General features: G+C 47.0%; 9 protein-coding genes across 9 annotated transcripts; 4 read left to right on the top strand and 5 right to left on the bottom strand.

Annotated features, from left to right (window-relative positions):
* Positions 1-254: 254 nt before the first annotated feature.
* N7477_002058 (putative amino acid permease (Can1)) lies at positions 255-2,025 on the bottom strand (the record flags this gene model as incomplete). Its single annotated transcript, XM_056963721.1, has 3 exons — positions 255-1,705; positions 1,755-1,772; positions 1,836-2,025. The coding sequence occupies 3 exons, from the start codon at positions 2,023-2,025 to the stop codon at positions 255-257; spliced, it is 1,659 nt and encodes a 552-aa protein (XP_056826640.1).
* A 603-nt stretch (positions 2,026-2,628) lies between these two features.
* N7477_002057 (acyl-CoA dehydrogenase family protein) lies at positions 2,629-4,089 on the bottom strand (the record flags this gene model as incomplete). Its single annotated transcript, XM_056963720.1, has 3 exons — positions 2,629-2,817; positions 2,865-3,853; positions 3,903-4,089. 3 exons carry the CDS (start codon positions 4,087-4,089, stop codon positions 2,629-2,631), a joined length of 1,365 nt encoding a protein of 454 aa, XP_056826639.1.
* An 861-nt stretch (positions 4,090-4,950) lies between these two features.
* Positions 4,951-7,282, top strand: N7477_002056 (transcription factor domain-containing protein; the record flags this gene model as incomplete). The annotated part of the gene is made up of 6 exons (XM_056963719.1): positions 4,951-5,066; positions 5,325-5,639; positions 5,863-6,135; positions 6,189-6,454; positions 6,507-7,013; positions 7,068-7,282. The coding sequence occupies 6 exons, from the start codon at positions 4,951-4,953 to the stop codon at positions 7,280-7,282; spliced, it is 1,692 nt and encodes a 563-aa protein (XP_056826638.1).
* A 2,229-nt stretch (positions 7,283-9,511) lies between these two features.
* On the top strand, positions 9,512-10,498 carry fmpR (Zn(II)2Cys6 domain-containing transcription factor fsqA; the record flags this gene model as incomplete). Its single annotated transcript, XM_056963718.1, has 1 exon — positions 9,512-10,498. The coding sequence occupies one exon, from the start codon at positions 9,512-9,514 to the stop codon at positions 10,496-10,498; it is 987 nt and encodes a 328-aa protein (XP_056826637.1).
* Positions 10,499-10,917: 419 nt separating this feature from the next.
* N7477_002054 (uncharacterized protein) lies at positions 10,918-11,625 on the top strand (the record flags this gene model as incomplete). Its single annotated transcript, XM_056963717.1, has 2 exons — positions 10,918-10,971; positions 11,017-11,625. The coding sequence occupies 2 exons, from the start codon at positions 10,918-10,920 to the stop codon at positions 11,623-11,625; spliced, it is 663 nt and encodes a 220-aa protein (XP_056826636.1).
* A 398-nt stretch (positions 11,626-12,023) lies between these two features.
* On the bottom strand, positions 12,024-13,171 carry N7477_002053 (zinc-binding alcohol dehydrogenase family protein; the record flags this gene model as incomplete). Its single annotated transcript, XM_056963716.1, has 2 exons — positions 12,024-12,558; positions 12,615-13,171. The coding sequence occupies 2 exons, from the start codon at positions 13,169-13,171 to the stop codon at positions 12,024-12,026; spliced, it is 1,092 nt and encodes a 363-aa protein (XP_056826635.1).
* A 1,414-nt stretch (positions 13,172-14,585) lies between these two features.
* On the top strand, positions 14,586-16,780 carry N7477_002052 (fungal specific transcription factor domain-containing protein; the record flags this gene model as incomplete). The annotated part of the gene is made up of 5 exons (XM_056963715.1): positions 14,586-14,806; positions 14,869-15,007; positions 15,063-15,511; positions 15,569-16,124; positions 16,190-16,780. The coding sequence occupies 5 exons, from the start codon at positions 14,586-14,588 to the stop codon at positions 16,778-16,780; spliced, it is 1,956 nt and encodes a 651-aa protein (XP_056826634.1).
* A 385-nt stretch (positions 16,781-17,165) lies between these two features.
* N7477_002051 (TauD/TfdA family dioxygenase) lies at positions 17,166-18,501 on the bottom strand (the record flags this gene model as incomplete). The annotated part of the gene is made up of 3 exons (XM_056963714.1): positions 17,166-17,826; positions 17,885-18,150; positions 18,205-18,501. The coding sequence occupies 3 exons, from the start codon at positions 18,499-18,501 to the stop codon at positions 17,166-17,168; spliced, it is 1,224 nt and encodes a 407-aa protein (XP_056826633.1).
* A 900-nt stretch (positions 18,502-19,401) lies between these two features.
* On the bottom strand, positions 19,402-19,747 carry N7477_002050 (Formate/nitrite transporter; the record flags this gene model as incomplete). The annotated part of the gene is made up of 2 exons (XM_056963713.1): positions 19,402-19,467; positions 19,628-19,747. 2 exons carry the CDS (start codon positions 19,745-19,747, stop codon positions 19,402-19,404), a joined length of 186 nt encoding a protein of 61 aa, XP_056826632.1.
* Positions 19,748-27,595: the final 7,848 nt, after the last annotated feature.

The following is a 27,595-nucleotide window of genomic DNA, read 5'->3' as shown; positions in this document are numbered from 1 at the left end:
AAGGGGGGGCAAGCCAATGCGGTTCGGAGAGGAAAATGAGATTACTGGAAAGATCTCTGGAAACTTGGGTGTACATCACCACCTCGCACGGCAAGAGAACATATGTTGAATGTTTGGGACTTGTGTTACAATAATAGATTTTCGAAATGATTCGTTGAATAATATGGACAAAAGTTCGCTGCAGAAAATGCCCAGTAGAAAATTGCACCCGCTGAGACGGAACATTATGCATGAAAATTGACACCAAGAAGACTTTACTTGGTGACAAAGCCCCATACCTTCCAATACCACTTCTTGGGAGGGCCGGTTTCCTTCTCGTAGTGAAGTCGGCCTGTATCAAGATCTGCCTCCGCGGGGCGAACGAACCTTGATCGCGTGATCAGCTTGTGCCCAATATAGAGCACTGCGAAGACGATAGGACAAATATAGGCGAAGAAAAAGTCTGTCACGTTAAACTTGGGAATGAAAGACGTGAATCCCTGAGTAAGGGCGATAAGGATGTTGAAGAACAGGCCGTACCAAGCCATATACGGCTGTAGAATGGCCTTGTAAGGGAGCGTATCGCGGGAGATATTACGTGCAGCCAGTGCCCGCATGAATGCGATATGAGAGGCATTGATGCAGGACCAAGTCACAAATCCGGCGACACTCGACAAGTTCACCAGCCAGTTGAAAACCTGTCCTGCATTTTCCGACACATTCATGAAACCCAAGAGACCAAATAGTGCAGTAAACATAACGCTCACGTATGGCACGCCACCTTCAGTGGTTCGGGCAAAGATCTTCGGGGCGAATCCCTCGTGAGCCAATCCGGTCAAGATACGGCTGCCACTATATACGTTAGAGTTGGCGGCAGACAATACCACGGTCAGAAGCACCGCATTGATCAGACTGGGTAGAACCTTCACGCCGGCGAGATCTGCTGCGATGACCAAGGGCGAGGACGAAGCATTGGTGTCGCCAGTAGTCAGTCTGCTATTGGTGTAGGGAACGACCAGCCCAATAAAGAAGATTGTCAAGACAAAGAATAACAAAATTCTCACGAAGGTTTTGCGAATTGCCGAAGGAACAGTCTTTTGGGGGTTCTCGGTCTCGCCCGCTGCCACGCCCACAAGCTCGGTTCCTTGGTATGAGAAACCAGCCTGGATCAGAACTGCCCAGAACCCAACAAACTTACCCACAGACTCCGGCTGGTGAATAATGTACGTGTTGAAGGCGCCAGGTTCATGCCAGTACCGGAATCCAAGGTAGCCCTGCTCGCCGACGCCGACATCGACACAAATAGCGAAGATCATAAAGCCGATGACGGTCGCCACTTTGATGGTCGAGAACCAGAACTCTAATTCACCGTAAAAGTTGACCGGCAAGAAGTTCAAAGCCGTGATAAATATCCAGAAAACCCCGATGAAGATGGCGATATTCAAACTCGGGTCCCAGTATTGAATAATCGTTCCCGTGGCGGTCAACTCGACAGCAAATGTTGAAGCCCAATTGAACCAATAGATCCATCCCATTGAGAAACCGAGACTGGGGTCAATCAAACGAGCGGCGTAAGAGGTGAAAGCTCCGGGAATGGGAATGTAGGTTGCGACTTCACCGAGAGATGTCATGACCGAATAGACAATGGAACCGACAAACATATAGGCGATCAAGGCGCCCGCCGGGCCGGAATTTGCGATAGCCGTTCCACTGGAGATGAAAAGACCTAAGCTGGTTAGCTTTGACGAAGGCTTTTTGAGCTGATAGTCGTTCACCTGTGCCAATAGTTCCACCTATGATTACTCATTAGTACATTGAGTCGCGCATGTCATAATCAGTATAGAAATAGAGCATACCAATTGCGATCATCTGCAAATGCCGACTCTTGAGCTTACGCTTCAGCTCTCCCGGAGGAGATGCCGGATTATCATTCTCCTCCGCGTCGCTGGGCTTGATATCTTGAGCAGCATGCTTGCTTGACATAGGTGAAGCCTTCCCATCCTTCAGCGGTTCGCTAGTGACCTTGGCAACCTTTTTAGAAGCCATTTTGTGTCACCTTGGACTTTGAGCCAGCAAAGAACAAAACCAGATGGAGCGCTTGGATCCTGAAATCAGATGAATTTTTTTTTTTTTGTACATGGCAGCCAGATTTCCGTTTTCGCTTGCTTCGGTGGGTTCCTAAAGCAAATGTCGACCCACTTTGTTGCAGCCCAGAGACAAATTTCTTATGTAATGTGAACCAGAAAGGAAAGACAACACGACCTTTACCCACGAAGTCAAGCGCAAATTTTCTTACGAGTCCACGGTACGACCGACGTTGAAGCTTCCATTTCCACGCCATCCAAGTTTGATCATCATATCTCCCCCTGGAGTTCCAGTTCAATGGAAAAGAAGCAAGATGAATCGACAAGATAAGGTCACGTGCCCTTTACGCAGATCCAGGGCGCGGAAGTCTTTTCTCTGTGATAAGTTCATGAATTCATCACACTTGTAATCCGGCTCTTACAGACCAATGTCCATCATCGTACTTTCAAGCCAAATACGTGACGCAGCTCCAGAATCTCTCTGTAGATTAGGGTTCTCGAATAGCGCGGACATCTCAATCGCTGCAAGAGTTACTGTCCATGCTGTTGACGCGCAGGGGCAAGACTATATTTTGGCTTTGGCCTTTTCCATAGCTTCCAACTCCTTCTTCTTCGGCCCTACAAATCCGAAAATATATGCAGCAATTTTGCGCATTTGTATCTCTTCTGCACCTTCTGTGATACGATAGCGTCTGAAATGGCGATATATGTGTTCGAAGGGATAATGGCGAGAGTATCCATCGCCGCCGTGGATCTGTCGAGTCAGTGTTCGTTGAGGCAGGCTCGCATCCCGGGACTCACCTGGATCGCTCGATCTGCAGCCTGGCAACAAAGTCGGTTCGCCCAGAAATTGCACATGGCGACTTGGTCGCTGAGCTCACGCTCAATAGCAACCCACGGTGGGTGCTGCACCCGGGACGATTTGCATGTGGCGACGACACGGTCCATTTCCCAGCTCGTCTTCAAAATGAGAAGACGGAGCATCTTTACCTGAGTCATCAATTCGACCACCGGGAACTGAATGGCCTGGTTGTCGGCCAACATTTTGCCTTCTCCCCATATTTTGCGTGAGCGCGCACGCTCAATGCTTCGTTCCAGACAGAACTTGGCGGCGCCGCAGGAGCTGGCCGCCTGGCGTATACGGTTCTCATGCACAAAGGTGTGGGCAATGGCTAGCCCTTGATTGAGAGATCCGAGGATATTTGATTCAGGCACCCAAACACGGTCGAGCTCCACTGTTGCGTGGTCGGTGGGCATATTAAGCGTCCATTCGTAGCTAGCAATCCGGATACCCGGAGTGTCACGAGGGATGAGAAAGGCTGTGATCCCTTTGGCAGACCCCGGGACGCCGGATGTCCTTGCGAATATAAGGAAGTGAGTGCAATGATGAGCGCCCGTTTGCCACTTCTTCGCCCCCGTAATCTCATATCCACCGCGTTCTTGATGGGCAAATGTAGACATGAACGTCGCATCACTGCCATGATCTGGCTCTGTTAAACCGAAGGTTAATCCAAACTCCTCACGAAGACGCGCGGGAATGAAGGCCTGGCGCTGCTCCTCGCTGCCGAAATGATGAATCATGAGGATATCGGGGAAATTTCCGACAATACTATGTTCGTTCTGTAGATCATTTGCGAGTCCGAGGCCACCGCCGTAAATGGGATGTGAAGCCAGGTGGAACCGGATCGCAGACATCCACAGGTTTGTTTCTGGGTGTTCCTCGCCACCATATTGTTTGGGGAGAGCGAATCGGTAGAAGCCTGCTCCATCGGCCAGGTGCCGAGCCTGGTCTATGGAATTGTCAGATCTGCTTTCATCTTTCGCGAGCATGGTGCTCACTCAACAAATCCTCCCATTCTGCACGGGGGTTCCCATTTCGCTCCCAGTCGGTTCGAGTATACTCGCGTCGGTGGTCGAAGAAACGATTGTTATCATTGGAATGCTGCAGAGGGAGAATTGTAGACTTGATAAAGAAGTCAATGGAATGCAGATGGGACTGTAAATCTTGCGGTAGATCAAAATTCATTTTTGCAACGGTGAGACAAACCTATATTGTCACACATTATACACAGGTGCTTGGCCCGATGTCATTCAGTATATGCCTGGACATTGCCGCATAGGTATAGCCTTCCCCGCATTTGGACCTCGGCATCTACTTATCTCGTTTGGCACCTAACGATTTCAAAGAAACGCGAAGGAATTCTGACCAAACAATGTGCTGCAAAAAAGAAAGGGTCATGTTAAGTGTATACCAGTTTGATGAGAGTATGTAGTGCTTTTAGTAGGAAGTGGAGTCCACATGAATTGTTCTCCAGTTTGGTGCCTCTGCTGACCGATGTATATCCCTGATGCCCACTTATCCAGACATATAGCCTCAAACGCTTTCAAATTTTCTGATTACTTCAAACGTCGAGCTTCAGAACTTTAAAAGCCCCGAAAATATCGGCTGCATGTTTGATCAGACACCAGTTGGGATCTGTAAGAACCACTGAGCCATTGGGTGGACAGTCAATGGAGAATCCCTTAGCCGGACGACTTGATTGCGCAAAATTTGAGTAAGGTTTTTGGCCTAAGGCACGATAGCCTGCTTACTTCTGCTGCCTGAGGCCAAAACGTGAGTCAGCAACCGCCGAGTTTCGTTGTAGTGTGCAACCAATCACCGGCGGTGCTCGACCCTCTCCGACTCTTTTCCTCCTTTTCAGGAGATGCCGATTTCTCCGATTTCCGGCAGAATCTCAACTTCAGAGCACTCGCTGATGTTCCGGGGTTTATATCGGATGAACGGACCCTGATGGACTTGGAGTATCGGCAACTGTTGGCACCGAATGGGCCACCCTTGATTCCGCCGAGCGACTTTCGGTCCCCCAGACTACCCCAGCTGGAATATATGCAGAGGAGCCCCGAATCTGGCGAGATGGAGAAGACTCCGCCCGTCACGGGCAAGCGCCGAGGTGGTAGCCGAAAGGCCTGCAACGAGTGTAAGCAGCAGAAGGTGAGCCACATGTATCGCCCCGACTGGCTTTCAAATCGCCTTCCAAATCGCCTGGGTAACCCTTGTCCTGTCCCGCAACGGCCACGCTAATGCGATTTCGTCGGACAGCTTCGATGTGACATTGTCCAAACTCCAGCCGCGGCGTGCTCGCGCTGTCGCAGGTTGGGGATCGACTGTAAAGTTGAACAGTCTTTTAAGCGAATCTCTAAGAGAAGGTGCTATTCCCCCGCAATCCCGAGGCATTGATATTCTATTAACTCTGTGTACAGACGCAATGCGGAGATGGAGAAAGAGATCCAAGATCTCCGCCGACGCTTAGCATTTGATCATGAGCAAGAAGAAGCAGCCGAGTCTCATGTCGGTGATGATCATTCACAATGCTCGGAGGTGGCTTTCAAGAGGCGCGACTCGGCTCCGACTGAGCGTTCACGGCCGGTATCAGTGCCCCTTGAGCAGCACGCATCCATTGCAACTCCAATTACCATGCAAAGAGATGGATCCATTCTATCTCAGGAGGAGAATACTCCATGGAGATTAGAAGACATCGCTCTTTCGCGAGCTCGTGTCGCTAGGCTGTTTGAACAGTAAGCACTGGTTGTCCTCCTCACCCGTAACTCGCTCCAGACTGACTCGTCGCAAAGATACTTCAATTATTATCACCCATTCCTCCCCCTCTTGAATCTTCCAAAACCTCCCGAGGTTTATCTTCACCGATGTCCTTTGTTGGCCTGGACGATTATCTGTGTGGCCAGCCGAAGGTCCCCCCCAGGAGCCATGGCTGTTGAGTGCCCTCTCTGGACCGTTTAGTCGACTTCTTTGGTCCACGATCACCAGCGTTCCGCAGGACTACCGAGTTGTCAAGGCGCTCTGTGTATTGTGCACATGGCCCCTTCCAACAACGAGTCAACGGACAGACGCGACTTTCATGCTCAGCGGTCTCATGATGCAAATCGCCATGCAGCTAGGACTTCACCGCCCAGTCCAAGCGGAGGAGTTCACTACCTTTCAGATGGAAGTCCAGGGAGAGGCGCTCAAGGATCGTTTGCACACTTGGGTAATTTGCAATATTGTCGCGCAAAAGTGAGTCATTCACCCTATACCTTATCTTCGGCTGATATTGACTTCTTGCTCAGCGTTGCCACTGGATATGGCCAGCCCCCTAGCACAATATATGACTGGGCTCTTGAGCCTCCTTCCTTGAAAGATGCCGATTACCGACTTCCCGAGGATCTGACCATTAGGCTGCGCATCGAGAAGTTCTGTGACCGTGTCACCAAGGCCCTGTATAGCAGCAAGCCCGAGCCGGGAGAATTCATTAGCGCGGAAAAGCATGTGATTGTACAGATCCTCGAGACGGAGCTACGAGAAATGGAAGTTGAGTTTGGTCGCAGCATCTCTGGTAAGACCTGCTCAAATAAGTTTCCCGAAAATTTGAACTGACATTCTGCAAGCGATTAACATGATCCATCTTCGCGCTGCAGAGCTGCACTTCCGATACTTTGTGTTCCTGGGCTCCAATGCACGGAGCGATGATCTTACAAAGCTCTTTATTGCAACAACCTCATTCTTAGGGCGAGTGCTGGATCTTGAAACGTCCCCTGGGGAACTGATCGGTCATTCCACCAATTACATTCTTCAGATGATCGTCTCTGCAGCATTTGCTCTCATGAAGTTATTGAAAAGTAGCTTCAGCAGACACATTGACTTCAACCACGGCAAGCTCCTGTTCAATGGTGCTATCTCAGCCATTCGCAGGATCAGTGTCATGGATCACGATCGTCCAATCCGTCTGGCTGATATTCTTGCCCAAATGTGGAATGCGACAGGCCCGGAGCCCGCTGGAGAGGATGGTCTCCAACTCAAGGTTCGTTGCCGTATGAGCATGAGTCACGTCTACGACACCGTCTGGCGTTGGCGACAACGTTTCAGACCGGTCAAAAGCATCCAAGAAATGCAAGGTGAGCTTCGATACACTCTGTTCTTTTTGCTTTTTAGTACTCACACTTTTCCAGCCGCAGTCGCTGCGGCGAATCAACATATTTCGACAACAGGACCCTTGGGCCGACAGCAGGAGAACTCCCTGGAGGATCCGTCATTGATGATGCCCAGTCAGTTCGACGAGAGCGGCGCATTCTTTAGTGAAGCTGGTTTCTCTGAAGTTTTCGACTCCCTGAATTGGGTTTTCGAAGGAATTCCCGACTCTTTCGTCGCTCCTCCAGTCCTTTGACTTCGAGCTCGAGACATGCGGATCACAGCCGCAAATCACCGTATATTTACGTGTTCATGTATAGAAAGCCGTTTTGAGCGATTTCAGCGAAGATACCATGCGAATAAAAGTGATTTCTCTGTTCATTCTGGTTCCAACACCGCTCTACCTGTTTCATATGAGACTGAAACTGAACCAATGCCACTCAATTTTCAAATTTTCATATTTTCAACTAAGCCGTGCATCTCCATGAATGGAATGAAAGCAGTTTGTGAGCCTCGCTGTGTCATTGACTTGCCACGAAGTCCGGATATGTCCCTGGCCATATGAAGTCGTTAGGAAGCAGTCGCCGCTCATTGAATGGAATCAAGGACCTAGGACGCGCGCCACTTTGGACTGAAGTGGGAACTTGAAGCCATTAAACGCTGTGCTACTTCGAATGAGTCAGGATCTTTTTCTTCTTCAATGGAAGAACCATTGAAAAACTATACACGCCTATGCAGGCTGACCAGGTTCTATGCAGAGGTGTAGGAAATGAGTCTGTGCCTCTCGTTTCCCCAGAGGATGGTTTGGAAGTTAGCCAAAGATCCTGAAGAGGCTATTCTCCAAGTAATATCAATGGAACGTCCTTGTGCATGATGGCAGTCATGGACCAAGAGCTGCAGGTGCCATGGAACAGCGTCGTTGCTAGTGGTCTTGAACAGAAGTATCGGTGTAAAACCGCGCGCGGCAACGACAAGCCAACCCACCAACGCTAGTGTCTCTATGCCACTCACTAGCCAGTTCTGATTTCAATTCTCCGGTCGCTGGGCAATCCTCCGGTCGCTGGACGCACGACCCAGTATCCGCTTCCAGCCCAAGGAGTCGGGCTCCCCACGACTCGTCGATCGTTCTGGGCCATGCGCCCGTTTCAGGGATCTTGTGTATAGAAATTGACCAGCTTAATGAGAATAGAGCTTCCCAAGGACCCTGTCCGTTCAAAATTTCGCGGCGTTTTCATTTCTGGATGGATAGATAAGAATAATGACCCTAAGAGGTGATTGAGCACAGAAAGTGACGTGACGAACAGAACCATTTGATTGCTGTCCTTTTTGTGGAACAGAGTGATAGAATTCAGCTCGTAGCGGCTGGCAAGGTCATTTGATTGCACTAATTCAATTACGGCATTTATGGATGCCTCCTCGAAAACGCATCAATGTTGACATGATGGCTCTTCTTCACTATAAGCTTGATATGACTTTGGAAATACATTACATGGCTCATGAAGGTGTGCTATAAGAGGAAAGTTCAGTGGGCACTTCAAGCTCCACACGAATTTGATGACCCGATGCCATGGACATCTATTTCCAATACGACCGTGTTCATTCCAGGCTGGCACTTAGTCTAGTCTACGGGTGGCTCGCATTTGAATATGTCAATCCACAGGCGTGGTATTCCTGGGTGTAGAACCAAGCCTCTTGAAAGCCAAATTTCGAGATACATATTGCCCCTCGATTGATGATGAGTGTGATCCAGAGCGATCTATAGCGTCAACTATCTCCAACACAATTTCGGTTAAAGATGCACTCGGCTTTGAACTACAGGCAGTCTCGAAGATCAGCATGTGATCGGTGCCGCGGATTCAAGCTCCGCTGTGAACGTGACCAAGTCAATGGCAGGTCGTGCGAAAGGTGTCTCAAAGCTCAAGTCGTGTGTACGACAAGTGTTGGACAGCCTACTCCAAATTATCTACCATCCAAAAGCGACTCAGGCACGATATCCCGAGACTGTGATCGTGTCTCTACCAAAGAAGGAATGCCGACGCCTGTTCTCCATAGATCGACAGCCTCAAAAGTCAGGAAACCACTTGCATCTTCAGGGTCACCTCGAAGACAGGACACTTCCTATTCCAATTGTTGGGAGTTTCCGGAGATATTTCCATCTTTATCTGCAACAAACCTCCCTTCTATGGGGAACATCGGGCTGCCAATGCCGTTGCTTTCTTCTTCAGCATTTCCGGTGGAGCCGTGTAGAGACTTTTACACTGCCTCGGGGTGGGGTCGGACCAGTTTGTGAGTCCTAATTGACCGCAAACAGACAGGATAAGGAAGCCGTTGTTAATTCATTTTTTCACAGCCCTCGTTAGAGGACGTAATATTCGATCCGGAATATCATATTCCGGATCAACGTGCCTTCCCTCAAGCTGCTTCGATGGATAGATCCCTAAATATTCAAAATGAACTGAACGCTGCGACCGGTTTCCCTTCAACCATGGGAACATTCAACATCGATGACCAGCCCTCAACTTTCATTATGGATGGGACGTGGAATCCTTCGTGGGAAAATATAGCAATACCTACTTTGGACAACGAGCCGCCGATTGCCACCAAAAAAGAATGGTCGCCTATCAGCCCATTTAGTGTGCGCAAAAGACTTCTCAAATTGGATCTCGAATTGATCGACGATCTGGAGCATCTAGAGTCGGGCCCTTTCATCATGGGGCCGTCGTCTATCCTCAGGGGAGATGTCAGCCCAACAGTTGGGAAATTAGATCTGCCCATATTTCGCATGCTCAGCCACTCAACACAATTCGTGGACATTCTCGAAACTAGCGCGGGTGCTGCAGAAGACATTTTCAGTTCGTCCAGTTATTTCAATTCATCTCGAGAGGCATTCGGGATCAACCGCGATACAAAATCCCCATCTACAGATCTCATGGGTGGAAGTGTGGAGGATGGCGAAAGAACAACATCATCTTACGGCTCTGCATATTTGACCAGCATGGAGCCATCTCCAGAGCAAGCAAAATTCCTAGAGTCTCAAGGATGGGATATATCGACAGGACTCAGCATGCTCGCAACTTATTGCCACCTGATCCGGGTGTATCGAGCTGTGTTTACACAACTTTATCAACTATTCTTGATTATACCCCCTGCTGATGCTGCTGCGTATTTACTACTACCGAACCTACAATTTGGTCAATTTCACATGGAAGGTAACCTAACTGTTCAAGTTCGGGTGTTGATTGAGCTTGGCTCCAGCATGCTAGTGAAGATTGAACGGGTCCTCGGAATGTCCCAAGGCACTACACAAGAGCGAGGTGGCGAAATAAGCACCATGACATACATATTGGATGACAGTCCACTGGTATGTATCCGGGACCACATCACGGCGCAGGAGAAATTGACGCATGCAATTCCATTGAAGGAAACAATGAATTGCCTTAGACAACTTCTGAAAGACCCAGGCAACATGTGACGATGGCCCATTCTACTGTATACCACCAATCAAGGAGATCACTGTTTTCCTAATTGAATGATTTTATCGGACCGGAAATGTATACTCAAGCAACTTCAAGCCTATTAGTACCTGTTCCCAAGCAGCTTTTGCAGTGGCGTTGCGATTGAAAACTATCAAGAATGATAATTTCAAATCTGTGAGTGACTGAAACAAATCGCTGATTCTGATGTGCACGATAGGGATATGCACCTGAACCCCTGCATGACCGGAGGCCGAAACCGAGTCCGAAATTGTACAAAATTATTGCGAGCGTCTAGTATTCCCGGAGAGACAGCACATTGTATTTAAGGAACCTTCTTCCCTGATACGGCAGTGTGACATCGAAGTTTCTCTACACCTCAAAATCACATCTGTCGAGAAAATCAACGCACGAAGTCATGGCAGCTCCCATTTCTAAAGGTGCAACTAATTTGGTAGGCATCTGGAATCTGGTATGTAGAGTCTACCCACGAAATAGGGAATATTATTTTGATTAGAGTAACAGAACAGGAAATTGTCGGATGATCCTGATAAGATCTTTCAACTGGTATGACGATAAGATCAGCAATACTCTACTGCTTAACGCTAAGGTCATTGAAAAGCAGAGAGCGCCGTGGCTCGTTAGAAAGGCACTCAAGTTTGCAAATCTGTCGTTGGATATCAAACAGACAAGCTTTTTGTCAGATGGAACAAGTGCTGAATTCACTGTCGACGATTCTGGCCTCGACAGTCCGGCGGACGCAGTCACGACTCTTCGCATAAAGCAGACTGTCAGCCCTGGCTCATTCGACAGCATGGGAACTTACTACCTGGACGGAAAGCCCAAAGAATATTCGCTTCCTATTTTTGGTGATGTCAACATGAGACTACAATACATCAATGTAGCAGACATCAACAACGAGCCTCTACGCCAGAGACTGGAGAGAGCAAACCCGACCAAGATTGTTATTGAAGAATCCGCTCACAACCCAGGCAAAGGCTGGAAGGCTCAAGTTGTTTGGGCATTTGAGCTGATCAACGAGAAGCGATACCTCACTCGAAATGTTTCCACCTGGAATGACAAGGAGAAGGTGGAGGCTAGGATGGTTTACGACTATCATGCTTAGCAATCGTGAGTGTTATCATTCTACTTCCTCATTCCAATTGCTCGACACGCAGCTTAACTACCACCTAAGTCAGAATGTAACATGACCTCTAGCATATCCTCGATCTTCTGTGTTCGTAGCCTAAAATAACCTATTCTTCCCAAAGCCTTCCATCACCACTCTGACACATATCTTAATATTGAGTCATGCTGGCTGACAAGCCAAAACAACGTAGCTATCCCGTGTTTGAGGATAGCTCGCGGGTGTTTCGAGAATCAGAAGCGAAACCATCTCCACCAAAGCGTAAGTCGTTATAAAACCCTTTTCATTTGGTTGAAACAAACTACTCTTCCAGATACATAAGACGGATTGATTGGGTTGAGACTTCCATACAATGGTTCCACAGAGGGGGATTAAGATCATGCACTTCCCTCTAATGAGACAATCAACTTTTTACCCGACACATCTCCTCTCTTGAGCATCTCGAGGCCCTTCAAGATCCCATCGAACCGCCCCGGAAGTACTGACTGAGGACATGGTCTAAGTTTGCCTGTATCGATCAACGTTTGGAGCGTGCGATACCAAGGCCGTGCCCACTCTCCAATTTCTGGTCTGGGAGGAATTCCGTAAGGCACCGGAAGATCCACACCTTTACCAGCGATAGCACCTCCCATTACCAACTCATGCTTCACTGTCTTTCGAGAAATCAGCTCCGCTGTGTACTGTTCCAGTGCACAATATCTTCCACCGGTCCTGCCAATGGCATCTTGGCATAAGCGCACTGTTTTTGATTCTGCAAAGGGATCGAGGACATGGCGGAGTGCATTTTTGGTGGCTGATCGAATATCCTGTGCGCAGGTAGGAGATTTGTAGTCAAAGACAAGATCGGCACCGTAAGATTTGACTAATTCGAAATTACGGGGAGAACAGGTTGTGATCACTCGGTGACCACAGCTGAGTGACATACATTTAGCCTTGAGTTTCGGGCATCATCAGGCGAAATCACTTACAGCTTCACCATTTGAATGGCAAGTAGGCCAATGGTACTGCTTCCTCCGTAGACCAAAACATCTTCGGCTTTGATTGAAGGCTCATCCAAGTTCCCCGGAAGTTGCAGGGACCAAAACAGGGCAATTCCGAGAGTGGCAATACCCGTACATGATAGAGCTGGCGCTAGGGTGAGTGGGGTACCCTCTGGACTATGGAAAGTAAAATCCGGCTCAGCTCTGATGTATTCACAGTAGGCTCCGGACTGGGGATCTGATTGATTTGAGCCTTGCACCGCTCCGAAAACTCGATCCCCAAGGCGGAATCGTCCCTGAGCGATGGCTTCGCTTCCCAGTGCCACGACGATTCCCGCAAAGTCACACCCATCCCAGAGGCCCTGCGTTGGAAATCGAAGAGGCATCTTGAAATCACAGGGATTCAGAGCCACCGATGTGGTGCGTACGAGCATTTGATGAGGGCTCAGCTCCGGAATAGGGGAGTTCGGGGTGATCCGAAGTATACCAGCTTCATCCTGAAGGATGACAGTCTGAGTTGAAGGGATGTCGTGGTGGCGATCCATTGAAACCTTTTTGACTTATTCTTGACGATGTACGATGAACGGTAACCCTCGCTTGCAAGAAACGGCAAGACTAGTGAACAGGATGTGATGGTTAGTGTGGACAGGTCAAATACCCTTCAAACGATTAAGTATGGGGCACAAGGAAGATGAAAACAAGTGGATGAGTACAGCTTGAAGGCTTTCTTCGACTCTGATTCCAATTTGACCCCAACGATAATTCAATGATACACACGGAAGGATGCATGAGAACCGACTCTTCCGATGCTACAGGACCGAGGATGAGACAAAATTTCGTCTCAATTCCAATATTGAATGCGACCAGACTGATTTCGAAGGCTGCAGGCTAGGAATTCGTGCGAAAACATGTCTCTGGACCAAGGCTTCCAAATTCGAGATTTGCTTGAATAACCCGAGTAAGTAGTCAAGCGGGTCTACTCAACTTAGCCGCATATTTGTGGGTCGAATACAGGTCACACGGATGATCTTCTCCATGAGTAGACTCAAATAGCTATGAGCCTAAGAAGCAAAAGAGAAGTAAAAGGCTTGCCCACAGTCGAGCTCGTTGATGAAGACGACTTCAGCACACAGGTCCATGGCCATGGCGATCGCCCCGCATTCTCCGCTTTTCTGATTCCGTCATTGAACACCAGGATGTCACCATTAGAGCCGACGACCCGTGTAGATTCCGAGGACCCGAATCCCCTCACTCTTCGGATTGCTTCGTGCTCAACTATCTCGGAAGTATCACGATGTTAAGCCGACATGACTTCAAGCACTCCGAAAGCATCTCGGTCGCGTTTCGGTGAGTGGGCCTCTGCATACTTAGGTGTTGGTAATCATTGACACTCGACAGGTTGTCGCACATGTCGTGCTCGGAAAGTGAGAGCATAAGCAATCCATTGACTCCTTGTTCTAACAGAATGCCTGTAGGTCAAGTGTGATGAACAGCCCGGAGAATGCGGAAACTGTGCCCGCCTCCGCTTAGTATGTTCGGGCTATTCCACCTCCCCTCAAATCCAACAGATTGCAAAATCCAGGACCGAGAGCTCGAAAAGAAAAAGAACATATCGTTCTTGCACGGCATGTCGAGCATCTAAGACAAAGTGCTCAGGGGAGCGACCGATGTGCCAACGATGTCAAGCCAAGGGCATGAGCTGTGTTTACTCCGAATCCTCTCAACCGAACTGGATCCATCGTGTCAACGTGACGACAGGAAATAGCCAAGATTCCATTCCCAATACTGCTTTCACTACCATAGCCCCCAGCATTCATCTCGATCCAGCGTCGACGCAGTCTACGGCGCAGTGCCATGCGTCGCCATCTCCGTGTTTCTCACCCCGGCAGTCACTTACAGAAGAGACAAATGACCCCCACATTTCGGCCCTAGAATGGTACGTCAAGAATGATAATTTCAATGGACAAGCTCATCAAGAACCTTTCCAGGCTGAATGTACGATACCTCCCAACCCCGTGGAAGATCGGTCTTCTGGTTGAGGAGTATTTTAACAACATTCATCCATTGCGATGCTTTGCCTTCATTCATAGACCCTCGTTCTTGCAGAGACTGGATATAGAGACCTCGAAAATGACTCGCAACAATGCTCTGCTACACATAATTTGTGCGCTAGGTGGCCAGTAAGCGCAAACCTTTATTGAAATCAGCGAGGCCACCAAGACGCTAATGGGATCACTTGTAGATTCTACGCATTAGCGTACAGTGAGAATGTCTCTCAGCTTTCAGCAAAATTCGTGCTATCTGCCGGGAGTGAGTGGGCCAAGGCCGCTCAGCGGCTGGTTCTCGAGACCTTGGACACGGTCACGAATGAAAATTTAATGGTGAATTCCACGATCCGCACGTATCCCATCGCTAGAACTGCTAACGTCCGAGCAGGCATCTGTTCTGCTTCACGACTATGCAGTCCGAATGGGCAACTTTGCCAATGCGTTTATGCTTAGTGGGCTCATCACACGCATGGCTCAGGCATTGCAAATTAACCTTGAGTACAACACGGATGTCCTTTGTCAAAACAATGACTATGGCCCTTCTACTACGGCAAAAGAGTCAAGACGACGTCTGATGTGGAGTTGCTATGTGATGGACTCTCTCGTGGGGAGTGGAGTGGATCAACTCACACTCGTCCACGAAAAGGATATGAAGATCCAGCTTCCCTGCAATGAAAGAAACTTCATACAGCAGATACCATGTTTCACGGAAACACTAGAGCCTGCAAATTGGCTGAAGTTTATCCCTAGCGAGCTTGACACAGCGACCCTTCTACCAAACATGGGAATAATGGCCCACTTCATCAGACATATCTCTATTCGAAAGCGAGTTCTAAGGTATGTTATTCACCCCTTTAGTGGCTTGAATGAATTAAAAGTTAACGTTGAACTCAGGTATATTAAGCATCTTGGTGATGCGATGGTTCCGTGGGATCCCAGCTCGGAATTTGCTGTCCTGGACAGAGATTGTCGAGCATGGTATGAGTCGCTACCAGCCAGTTTACAGTTCACACCCAGTGCAATTTATATAAGAAAAGACTCATCACAGCTTGGTGCGCTCTGTGTATTACACTGTGCACACTACCAAACCACATGCGATTTGTACCGACTGGGGGCTCCTGCACTCTATAAACTTCGGGCTGCCTTCGATTTCCCTCCAGAACATCAAGTGTTTCTTCGCCATCTACAGCAGGTTTTGTTTGATGCTGCGAGAACTTTGGCGACGATTATTGGAGAAACAGCTCGTCATGGAACCCGAATGTTAGCCGATTCATGGCTTCCAACAATTACATACGATAGTTGTCGGATCATGGTATATCATCTCACGCAGATCCTGGACCCCCGCTTGGAAGATACAAAGAGTGTCATGATGGAGACGCTTCCTCTTTTGCAAAGCAACATCAATGCCCTGGGTGCCATGGCAAACCTTAACGGAATTGCGAAATCTTTGGTAAGTCATTTGAATCTCAAGATCCCTTCCACCCTTGGTAGCTAACTGTTTTCTTGTCTGGGCAGTGTTCTGCGGCAAAGACCATGCTCGATCGTTCTGGCATTGGGTCCGAAGTCATCGCACCGAACAGTGTTCCCGACGACCCATACCAGTCTATTGAAGGTGGAGAAGATCTCAGGTCAGCAGCTTACAATGATCAAAAGAAGGAAAGTACTTACCTGGACACGAATGGCAGTGAAAGTTTACCAGGCACCCCGATTCAAAGCGCACCTGACTACGTTCTCAATCCCCTGTCGATCTTTCGAATGGCGCGCAAGTCTATTCCAGAGCGGCATGCCCCAGAAAAGGCCACCACATCATCCGCCCCAAATAGCGCAAGACCTAGCTCCACCGCAGATGACAATCCGTCACCTATTGATCCTATTGATCATTTGAAGGCAGCCTCTACAGCTCCAAATGAGCATACTTCAAGCCACGCAAGCCTGGAAGAACTCCAAACTTTGTTCATGTCTGATCTGGGATGGGCTTGGCAACCGGCAGATACGGCCGTCGGATCTGGAATTGAAACGGCCGGATTGTTGCCATGGGCAGGAGGATACTCTACAACACAGGCTGAACCGTGGCTACCCGTTTTCCCGTTTCCGCAGCAAAGTTGAGTCAATTGCATCTATATCGAAAGAAGGGTGCGAGGATTTCAATTTAATCGTTGATTGCCTGATGAAGTATGAACGTACTTGAATTTCAATCGCCTTGAAGTTTTAGCCCCCGAGGAGGGCTTCCCTCAATTGAATGTCCATATGTGCAGGTCACCCTGCACAAAAAAAGAGGATTTACGTGAAGTTTTAGACCCATAATTCCGATCAAGTCTTCTACCCTGGCCCCTCAATGAGTAACAAGCTCAAATCTTGGCCCTCAACTTGCCTACCTTACCGTCGCAGCTGAAAAGAAAGGATCTCATTCATTGCACACTAACGATTCAAGTTATTTATGAAAAGTATCTGAATTTACAGAAGTGCGCGATCTCAATCAATTGGACAATTTTTACTCCGCGTCCAAAGGGCAATGAGGCGGTTGATCATTGACCTGAATACCTCCTCGCTTCTTTTCTAGGGTATCGTGATAAGGAAGCTTCCAGCCGCCTTCTGATTCAGGCGCGGAGAGCCAAAGACGCATCAAGTGTCGGCGACGGGCAGGGGCGCCATTCTCATCGACAGCACCTGCAGGGTGATCGGTGTATGCAGTTCGTGCGTGGAAGACGTGTGAGTTGCTGACAAACTGGATGTCGCCTGGCGCCAAGATCATGTGCAGTGAAAGCTCAGCGCAAGTCTTCTCGAACACCTCCATCGCGTGCTTCTGCTTCTCGGACAGAGGGGGAATCTGAGCATTGGGACCCGAGTTAAATCGTGCCAGGGAAGTCACATTCATAGGGTCAAATCTCGCGTAGACCCTGGGATTCTCGGCACGCTCATTCTCGAGGTAAAAGATACTGCCCCGAATCCACTGTTCCTCGCCCTCGGAGGTCTCACCCTTGCGATCAAAATACCAGTTAGGCTCCACAAGTGTCTGGACAACATCCGGGTGTCTTTCTTGTAGCATGTTGAACACATGGTGCGTTGATGCAATGTCTGATTCGCCTCCCGACATTGATTTGGCAATGCAGAGAAGTCCCACGATATCAGACCCATCAGTGTGGAAATACTGACTAGACAGATTGTTAGATCCCTACGTCCAGTTCTCTATGTAGAAGACCCATAACATACCGGGCATTGGTGCGATAAATACGGACTCGGTCAGTCTTGGTCGGGTCTTCTCCCAGGTCCTTGACGTGTCCAAGAACGTGTCCACGGCCATTTTGGCTCACAAAGTATCCAAGATAGGTACCAAGGCCCATATATGTAGTGGCACACTTTTGAACACTCCACTGCTGGACAGGAATACCCTTGAAAAGGTAGAATCCTTTGCCGTCAATCAAGTCTTTCCGCAGCTCCTCCATACGGCGGGAGAGGGTTGGGAGCGGGAAGTTAGTCTGCGCAAGAGGTCAGTGGACGTGACATGAATATTTCAGACGGAAGAGCTCTACCTTGGAGATACCAGTCAACGGTAATTCTTTTTCGATGAACTTGTCTGCGGCGGCGCTTATCTCTTGGATTTCATCATCGCTAAATTGGTGAGTCCACAGCTCGGGATTCTCGCGGTAGTCTTCGGCCTTCCACACCGTCGGGCCTGTATGTACTTTGGGGAAGTCTGCATATGGACGGACCCAAGAATACACTGGGGGATGCTGTCCAGAAGTCTTCAAGCCGTCTGGGAATTTATCAGTGTCAGCCCCGCTCAGAGCCAGACCCTGCGAAGTAGCAGTCTCCGCGGTTGTTGGCATACTGATTAATAATGCAGGTCGGAAAAAAATGTATTAAATGGCCTTGGTGATTTTCAACAATTGGGTCTCTTGGATATAACAAGCCGTTCTGATGCGATTATGGTCTTATTATATGCTTCGTTGCATCGCATTCATCACCGTGCTCGCGTGTCCCCGCCTCGGCCGGTCGCATCGAGCAAGCCCAGTCTTTGGGGCGGTCCGCAATTTACCGGGAAAGTAAATCTTTGTTGTACAGCTTTCCTCGGTTGAGTGGTAGTATTCAGGCTCGGTTCGTCGGCAAATAATCGAGAACTCCGATACTGCGAGAATCACGCAAGATGGTGTGCTAATAGGTACATGACCTAGTCTTAGTTCACGAAGACGGCGATGGCTAGTCCTGGAAAAACAACGAGGATCAAGAGTCTAAATTGATGAATGAATGAGAGGCAAAATCTTGGATTGGGATAATTGCGATCAAATAGACTCCAGTTGCTTACTATAGAACCAATCGTCGGCAGCCACATGCAGAACCTCCGCATCTATTCCGTAGAGAAGCACTTCTGGATGACAGTGAAGCGCCGATGGGGCAAGAAGTCGCAAGCTGGGAAGGCACTAGATCTAGTTGGCTCGGAGAGTAGATGCAAATAAACCCATGATGGAATATTGAGTACAAAAACCGCTCGAAATCTCATTTTGCTTCGGAAAGGACCATGAGACCCGGGTTTTATGATAATAAAAGTATCGGAACTACCAACCGTTGACTGTAACTAGAACATTGGCGAATGAAATCAGTTGTGAAGCTCAGGGCTTGGTCGGCATTTGGGTTGTACAAGAAATAATTTATAACTAATGTTGCATGAATGAAATATAGAACGCCGAGAGATCAACGTTGAGGCACATCTAACTGTCTCGTGTATGGCTTCAATAGCTCGGGCCAACGGCCATGACTTGGCGAGAGCTTTCCGCAGATGCCTCGATGTCATTCTTCTCTGCAAAAGCACTTGTTTGTCCCACTGGATCGTCAGTTCTTCTGTTGATGCCTGGAATTGCGAGGTCATCGAAGTTGAGAAGATACATGTACCAATAGTATGTTCCTGTTACTCAATGAGACTTGCAATACAGACACGGGAAGAAGTTGTGGACTCACCACAAAAGATAGCTCCGCCAAGAATGTTCCAATCAGCGTAGGGATGATGCCCTTCCAGATGTAAAGACCAACGGTAATGCCCGGTGTTCCAACCCAGATACCCAAGGGAATAAACGTCATGTTAGCCACAACGTGATCGAACCCAACGGATAGAGAGAGAGAGAATTGCATTATCCCCAAATATAGCTCTCGTCTGCGAGGCTCTTCCCGGGTCACTAACGGCCGTGAGGCCGGGAATTAAGTAGATTATAACGTCGATGAGGCTATTCCTATCTTTGTTTCTATCTTTGATTCCACTTATGCTTCTATCTGTGTTTATATGTCCGCTTGTGTCCTTTCTAATACCACACTATGTCCGCTCTGCCCCTTGCCAAACTATGTCCCTCTGTGTCCCCTAGGCGTGGCCCGCTACTTATCTCCCGTCCTTATAGCTCGTATTAGTATTTTGATATCTGTGAATTTAATAAATATCTATTTGTGGAAAAGGTAACTAATCGGTGTGGGTTACTCTAATATACTTAGTCCCTTATACGGTGCTAGCTATATAGTCGATTTGTCTGTTACTATCAGACATCACTCGCTATCCTTATAGGGTAATAATATAGGCCACAGATGTTAGAGTCGGCCGGTATTTAGTAGGAGCTTCGTAGTCTTTTATATATACTCTGCGACTGTTAGTGCCTACTTAACGCTCCGCGGGGCTAACTAAGGGTATCCCTAGGTCTATACCTATAACTCAGAATAGCTAAGATAGTTAATTTGGATATATCGCACTATCTCTGAGGCCTCGCTATATTATAGGTATCGCGTAGTGTTAGCTTAATTTATATTATAAAGGAAGGAGTCTAGGCTAATATTCCCTATATAGGCCTAAATAAGTATATTATGCTTCGCGGGGGTAAGGTCTTGTTGGGATATAAGGGGAAAGCTACCACGAAGCAGATCGTGGCCCCTTAAGTCCGTGGGATCAACCTTAGTCCGGCTGGGTCAGTCAGTGCCAGACAAAGGTAGAAGGTCAAAGGTCGTAGGATAGACTATAAGCAGATATAGCCTAAACGAAGGCAGAACCACAGTCCTGAGGATCAAAGGAAGAAGGTAGAGATAACTTTGGAAAGTGGAAAATGACTTCAGGAAAGTGGAAATGACTTGATTCTATCTGCTAGAAAAGAAGGACGTATTTATAGGCTAGGATAGCGTAGAAATGACGTCTAGAATAACATACAAATGACGTACAAACACTAGGCAGCAACATAATGAAGGTGGCAAAGAAGGGAACCGAAGAGAAGCGAAAAGAATGATGTCAAGGATCGACGGTCTAAGCCACCCCGAAAGCACCCCCGCAGGATCAGGCTATGCATGCCTAAAGGTGGACCATTTTACCCCTAAGGGAAAGTGGTCCGCCTATCCTTAAGGGGACCGAGGGTCGAAGTCTGTTCACCGGGGTCCGAAGACCATGGTCGAAGTCCGCGGGCAAGGCATGCCCGAAAGCACCCCCGAAGGAACGGACCATTCATGCCTGAAGGCGGACCATTTACCCCTAAAGGAAAATGGTCCCGCCTATCGTTCGGGGGAGGGCCGCGGACCAGAATCAGAAGTGGTCAAAACATCATTTTGATAGAAGAAAAATCTGGTCACGTGATCAATGCAATCTGATCTTATATGTTGAATATAAGGATAGATCTTTCTATGTAGCATTGGTCTATATTCCAATAGATAGAGCTAGCTATATAGTGCGAGATATCTTATACTTAGCTTACGGAGTGGGTTTTTACGTAGGAGAAGGGACTTACGGTATAACACTTAGTATTTATCTCCAAATAATATATTAGTGAGAGTTTTATCTATAAGGGGGGCTTATTAAGGGGTAGGTCCGTAATAGTCTAAGGATTTACGCGGTCTAGGTACCTATACCTAGGACTTTAGGGGGCATATATAAGTAAAAGTTAATAACTAAGGGGCGGCGGGTAATCTAAAGTAATAATAACAGAGATTTTAGCTTATACTAGCTATAGTAGGGCCTTCTACTATATAATATAAAAGTTAGGTAATACCTTACACTAGCTTAAGTCCTCGGTATACGATAAGATATATCTCTGATTATATTAGTGGATTCTCTAGATTACTAGCCGTGCGCCCTTATTGTGATACGCGTTATACGCGGTCTAAGGGGCCTTAGGGGGTATCAGTCCTATCTAGGTGGCGCCTACGACAGGAATAGTGATCCTCGGCCCTAGTTAGGCGAGGGCGGGTAGGTTAAGATTGTAAAGGAGGTTGTTTGAGGGCAACATCCTTCCGCTTGGCCAAAAGACCATTTATGTCGACCCTTAAGGTCGACATCCTCAGATCCATATATATACCCACACCTGCATATTAAGGAATAACCACATTATTCCTTAACAAAGATAGCCCGTGATCCTTAGCTCTAGTTAGCTAGTTACCGTGATCCGGACATAATCTTAAATATCGAGAAATTTAGGGGGGGGATATTAAGGTCTAGCGTAAACCCCCGGGTGTCAGTGTGGTCGGTCCGAGTCGATGTATATATTAGCACGGGTGGTGCGGCGGCACCCATCTTTTGAGGCAAAGTATTAAGGCCGTAGATAAAGGGTGCCGCGGTGGCAGAGGAGGATGAAGAGGAAAGTATTGAGGCCGTAGATGAAGGGTGCCGCGGCGGCGAACCCAACGGATACGAAGGCGAAGATTGGCAACCAGATACCTATGACCTTGGACGCAAGACTACGTCCCTGTGCACCAAAGAAGCAGGCGAGGCACACTAGCCAATTGCATCCAATCCCACGCAGGAGAATCATGTGGAACTCCGGCATAACATGCTTTTTGCTGGCGAACGAAATGACGGCCGACTTGAAAGGGTCCGCACCAAAAACGTTGCTGTCTTGTCACTCGCAATAAGGTTCGGGTTCCACTCTCTGCGTCACAGATTGCGTTGATGTACTCACATCCAAAGATCAGAATCGCTACAAAGAGCGATCCTGCCAGGTTCCCCCCAAAATGTGACTGCCCAGTGAAACAACATCTTCCACCAGGGAAGTTGTCTCTGGAGAGCCGCGACCGTAGTGTACTTTTCAATGGATCAGAGCGTCAACAAAGCATCTATAAAACAATTCATTCCAACCAGACCAGGTTTGACCTACCATAAAAGTACCGGTGCAAGGTCCGCACCCGTCAAAATTATCATGCACAATCCGTATGGGAAGACTAAAGCACTGATAGTCCTAATCAAGCCCAATGCATTTCCTTAGTACCAAGGGGATGCATCCGTCCTAAGAGAAGTTCCGCAGGCAAAAGCAAGCAAGCAGCCGGCGGACACGGAACTCAAGAACACCTTGTCCAGTCTCATATTACCTTTTTTGACGCCAGCATTGGAGACCGCCAAGAGGACCTCCTCCGGCGACAAGGCGTCAAATGCCATTTCTCAGCAGTTTTTACCGTCAACGAACAGACAAGGAATGATACCAAGGGAATCTTGTGAGCTTCTGACAGTTGAGAGCACACAGGACAGGTTTTCTTCGAAATGAAGATTCAGAGGGCCTGAAATGAGACCATATACAAGAGGGTCCGGCAAGGATGCCCCAACAAAGTTCAATCACCATTCTATAATTACCCCGTGCAACGAGTCAATGGGGTTTCGTGTCAGTAGGTCGTGAGGGGCCCCACATGTGTCCTGATGAGCGGGGATTTGCAGAATAAGCAGAGCCTAGGGAGGCTCATTAGTCCATAGTAAGCCCAGGTACATGGGCAAGGATGCATAGTCGCCGATCACTACCATGAATGATCAACTCGACCTCTCAAATTTCAGTCAGTTATCGCGACAAGCCTTGGCATAGACAGGGATCTGGGCAAACATTTCCCATCTCTGGAATTCTTACTCGGCATCTCTGTGGGCTCATTGCTGCAAACTTACAACAATCAATTGCTAGTCGGTGGTAGCTTCTGATTTCCATCAACTATTACTGACTTACTGAGGCATCTTCCTCCACTAGCCCGGCACGGGCCGTTTCCCCAGCCAACTGATGAAGCATTATGTTGCCTTTCCCGGCATCTTTTGAACATTTGGAGGAGAAAGGAGGTGGAGGAAGTACCGGCTGCCCAGCATCTACGAGAATACGGAAGACAAAGCTTGGCAAGCTTACCGAAGCTTACGTGGAGCAACCAATAAAGGGCCGTACCGTCCGGTCTCTAGCACGTTGCCATTTATAGAAGCTGATGTCTTTAGCCTTCTGTAGTTACACAATTCTCAAACTCAGTGAACGGAAGAGCGATTCTCTGGATACAAGACATGGAATAGCGAAGCCGTCATAAGTCGAGGCCCCACAGTTGAACCTGTTCCGGGATTATCAATGCGGCAGCGAATGCAACGAGCTAGGCAACATGAATCTCTCTGTCGAATTCGGTGGCTGGTTCAAGGAGAGCAGCCGCATTCGTTGGAACAGGTCAAATATTCTGGGTCTCGGAAAATATCAGATCATGGAAGGCAGCAATGTGCTTTTGCACCTATATCAGTCTCATGCTCAAGTCATGTGCAAGTGATTGCCCAGATCCTCCAGCATCATGCTACCTGGAAAATACCGGAACAAACAGATCGTATATCGATCATATGCGACCTGTTGACTCGAATGGCAAGCATCATTTGGCACAGGAGGAGCATTCAGAGTGCTTTAGATGTGACCCAAGCAGCGTGGGCTACAGTCCGCTACTGAACAAGGCAGAGGGCGTTTGGAAACAAATTACTTTTGTTACCGACCAAGACGAAGAAGAATTCGTGTATCATTAACAGAAGCAACTAAACTGGAGAAGAAGAAGAAGAGAGAAAGAGGGAAACGAGCATCTACGAAACAAACCCACTTCTATCCCGAATTGGGTTAGACCTATGGCTCCTTCTAGATTACGTTCCCCCTTAGGCCTCTCTTAGGCCACAAGACATTCATACGTTATATAGTCCCCCTTTTTAAAGAGGCTCGCCCCGAGGCTCTGGTATTCCATTATCTGGATAATTATTCACAAAGTAATCATTTAAAGTAGCGTTTAACTACACTAATAACCGTATAGGCGGTCCGGGTAGGGCTAGGTAACGCTTATAGAAAGCTAATAACTTATCCGGAGCATTTTTAAAATCCCTTGCGAGATATTAGTCGTTGTCCTTAATGCTAATCTACTTAGCCTTATATTAAAGCTTCCGATAGCGTAGTCGGACGTCTACGATTTTATCGACTTCCTATTTCTATTAGTCGTTAACTTCTATTAGTAAAGCTAGGTCTGCGATCTAACCTATAAGCGGATCGGAACTCGCCGTACGGCGGAGCTTATCTAGAGAAAAGACTAGATTAACCTTAATAGAAGACAGTAAGTCGAGCCGATAGCTATAATCTTTCTTCGAGAGGATTTTATAGGGGCCACTAGACTAATTAGAGAGTTTTCTACTTAGCTAGTTAAGTTTCTAATTCCTAGTGATAATAAAGATAAGATTACTAACGTTAAAATCTACTTCCCGGCGATATTTGTTAGCCTAGGCGCGCTAACGCTCCTAGGCTTATTTAATCTCCTTTTGGGTGTCTTTCTAGACCTCTTAGAGGTGCTAAATATAGTCCTAAGTATCCTGCGTTAACTAAGGCGACGTAGACGGTTCCGCGATTATGTCCTAGTTAAAGGATATCCGGGGCTTATATCCTCGCTCGATAAAGAAGGGAGACCTCTTAGTAGAATCCTATTATAGAGCCGTAATAGTAAAATCTGTTACCGGAAGCTAGTTAGACTAGTCGTCCTAGCGTTAATTTACTAATACACAAAGTCGCTATACTATATATTGGTTCGTAATCTCGCTCTAGCTATCTGTCTAGGGGTAGTATATTATCGATAGCTTACGCTTAATCCTTAGGACTTAGCAGACCTCTATTTAGAATACTAAGACAAATTAGCCTCCTTAGTCTAATATAATTAAGTCTAGTAGGCCAAAGTACCGTATAATACTAGAGATAAATAACTAGGCTATCTCTGAAGCTCTAATCGTCTTATAATATAGAAGGGAGACTGGCCGCTTACTTAACCGGTTAACTACCACGAATACTGCGTCGAAACCCCGCTTATCTTTAGGGAACGATCGGAAATCTATTATAATATATTACTATAGACGGTTTGGCGGGGAAAAGGTTATAATAGACCTAGGGGCCGGTCTCTCTATATCTTTATACGCTTATAGACTAAATAGTTATCTATATAATATTTAACGTTAGTAGACTATCTAGGCTAAAAATACCGTATAGATAGGAGAGCCTTTATCTTATTCTGTCCGGGATACGCTATTAAGGGCTACCGATAGATCTTATTAAGTAACCGGGGCCGTAAGTCCTTATTATCTAGCACTATTAGGCGACCTATATTTAATAGTAGCCTATCTTATAATTTCTAAGGTCTATCCGGATTAGTTCTTACTAATTCTTGGTATTCCTCGAGACTCTTATATTATTAGTTCGTAAGGGTCACTTAGGTAACGATATTAGAGCTATCGGTAGCCGTTAAAATATATTCGGAGATACTAATTAGGGTAGGGGTAGGGTCGTCGCGGTCCTCGGGGTATATACTATACTTAAGATATGACCGAGAGAGAAGAATTTATTCTTATCCGTTTCCTAAATTAGGATCTTTTTAGGAGAGGGTATCTATAATAATATTCCGCTTCCCTATAAAGTAACGGATTAAGAAGTGGAATTAGGATAGGAACTTAGCCTAGCGAGCCTAACGCGAATTTAGTTTCTTAGTAGTCATAAAATACTATAGGGCTTAATAATCGGAGAAGATACTAAACCGATCTTCTCGCTAGAGGCCTTTAAGCTCCGCCCTTTACTCCTCTAATATAAGGATAATTATAAGTATTTTATAATTATATATATTATACCGCTACTAGGCTTAATTAAGCTTCTTCGAATAGAAGCTCACTAGATACTAATATCTATTAAGTTATAATTAGGATATCACTCTACTAACGTACCTATTAGATATATTAGTCTTAATCTTAGTCGGAGCGGTTAGGTTATAATATACTAAGATTAGGGCCGAAGTGAGCTTCTCCTTAAGTCCTTAGAAGGCACTTTCGTAGGCCTTACTCTATTCGAAGGGTATATTATCTTCTATTAGGCGGTTTAATAGTTTCGCGATTTAGCTATAGTTCTTAACGAACCTCCGATAAAAACCGCAGAAGCTAAGGAATAATCGTATACCGCGAACTATTATAGGTTACTACTAATCTTAAATAATAGCAGTCTTAGTAAGATCTATATAGACCTCTTCGGTACTAATAATAAACCCTAGGAAATAGGTACTCTGCTAATAGAACTTATACTTACCTAAGCTCGCCTATAGGCCGGCCTTACGGAGTTATTATAGGACCTTCTTTATATACTAGATATATTCCTTAATTATCTCGCTATAAATTAGGATATTATTAATAAATATAATAGCGATATCGTCTAGGTAATCGCCTAGCGTCTTATTAATAAACCTCTGAAACGTAATAGGCCTATTTATAACGCTAAAGGGTGTTACCTTATACTTAAAGGATCTATAGCGCGTTCGAAAGGTAGTAAGATCCTCTAAGTTAGGATATATCCGGATTTAATAAAACCCTTAATAAATATTAAGTCTCGTAAGTATCTTAGCCTTCCTAAGCCGTTAGAGAATCTTATTAATAAGTGATAGAGGGTAATAGTCTTTCTTCGTAAGCGCGTTAAGCTTCCGATAATCCACACAGAGTCACAGACCACTATTAGCTTTCCTAACTATTAAAATAGGAGATATATAAGGGGCCTTACTAGGTATAATAAAGCCCTAAGTAAGGTTCTAGGTAATATAGGCTTTTATCGCCTAGAGTTCTTTCTCGGACTACTTATAAAGAGGGTAGTATCCGGGCATTATTCCCTTATCGAGAAGGATCCGATAATCGGTCGTATCTCGGTA

Source organism: Penicillium maclennaniae, assembly GCF_028827695.1.
Source record: "Penicillium maclennaniae strain IBT 15551 chromosome Unknown utg000002l:1.0-2354659.0:1.0-2356205.0, whole genome shotgun sequence".
In the NCBI taxonomy this organism is placed as follows: Eukaryota; Fungi; Ascomycota; class Eurotiomycetes; order Eurotiales; family Aspergillaceae; genus Penicillium; species Penicillium maclennaniae.
The sequence above is the reverse complement of the archived record's forward strand: the minus strand, read 5'-3'. Positions and strand labels throughout refer to the sequence as shown.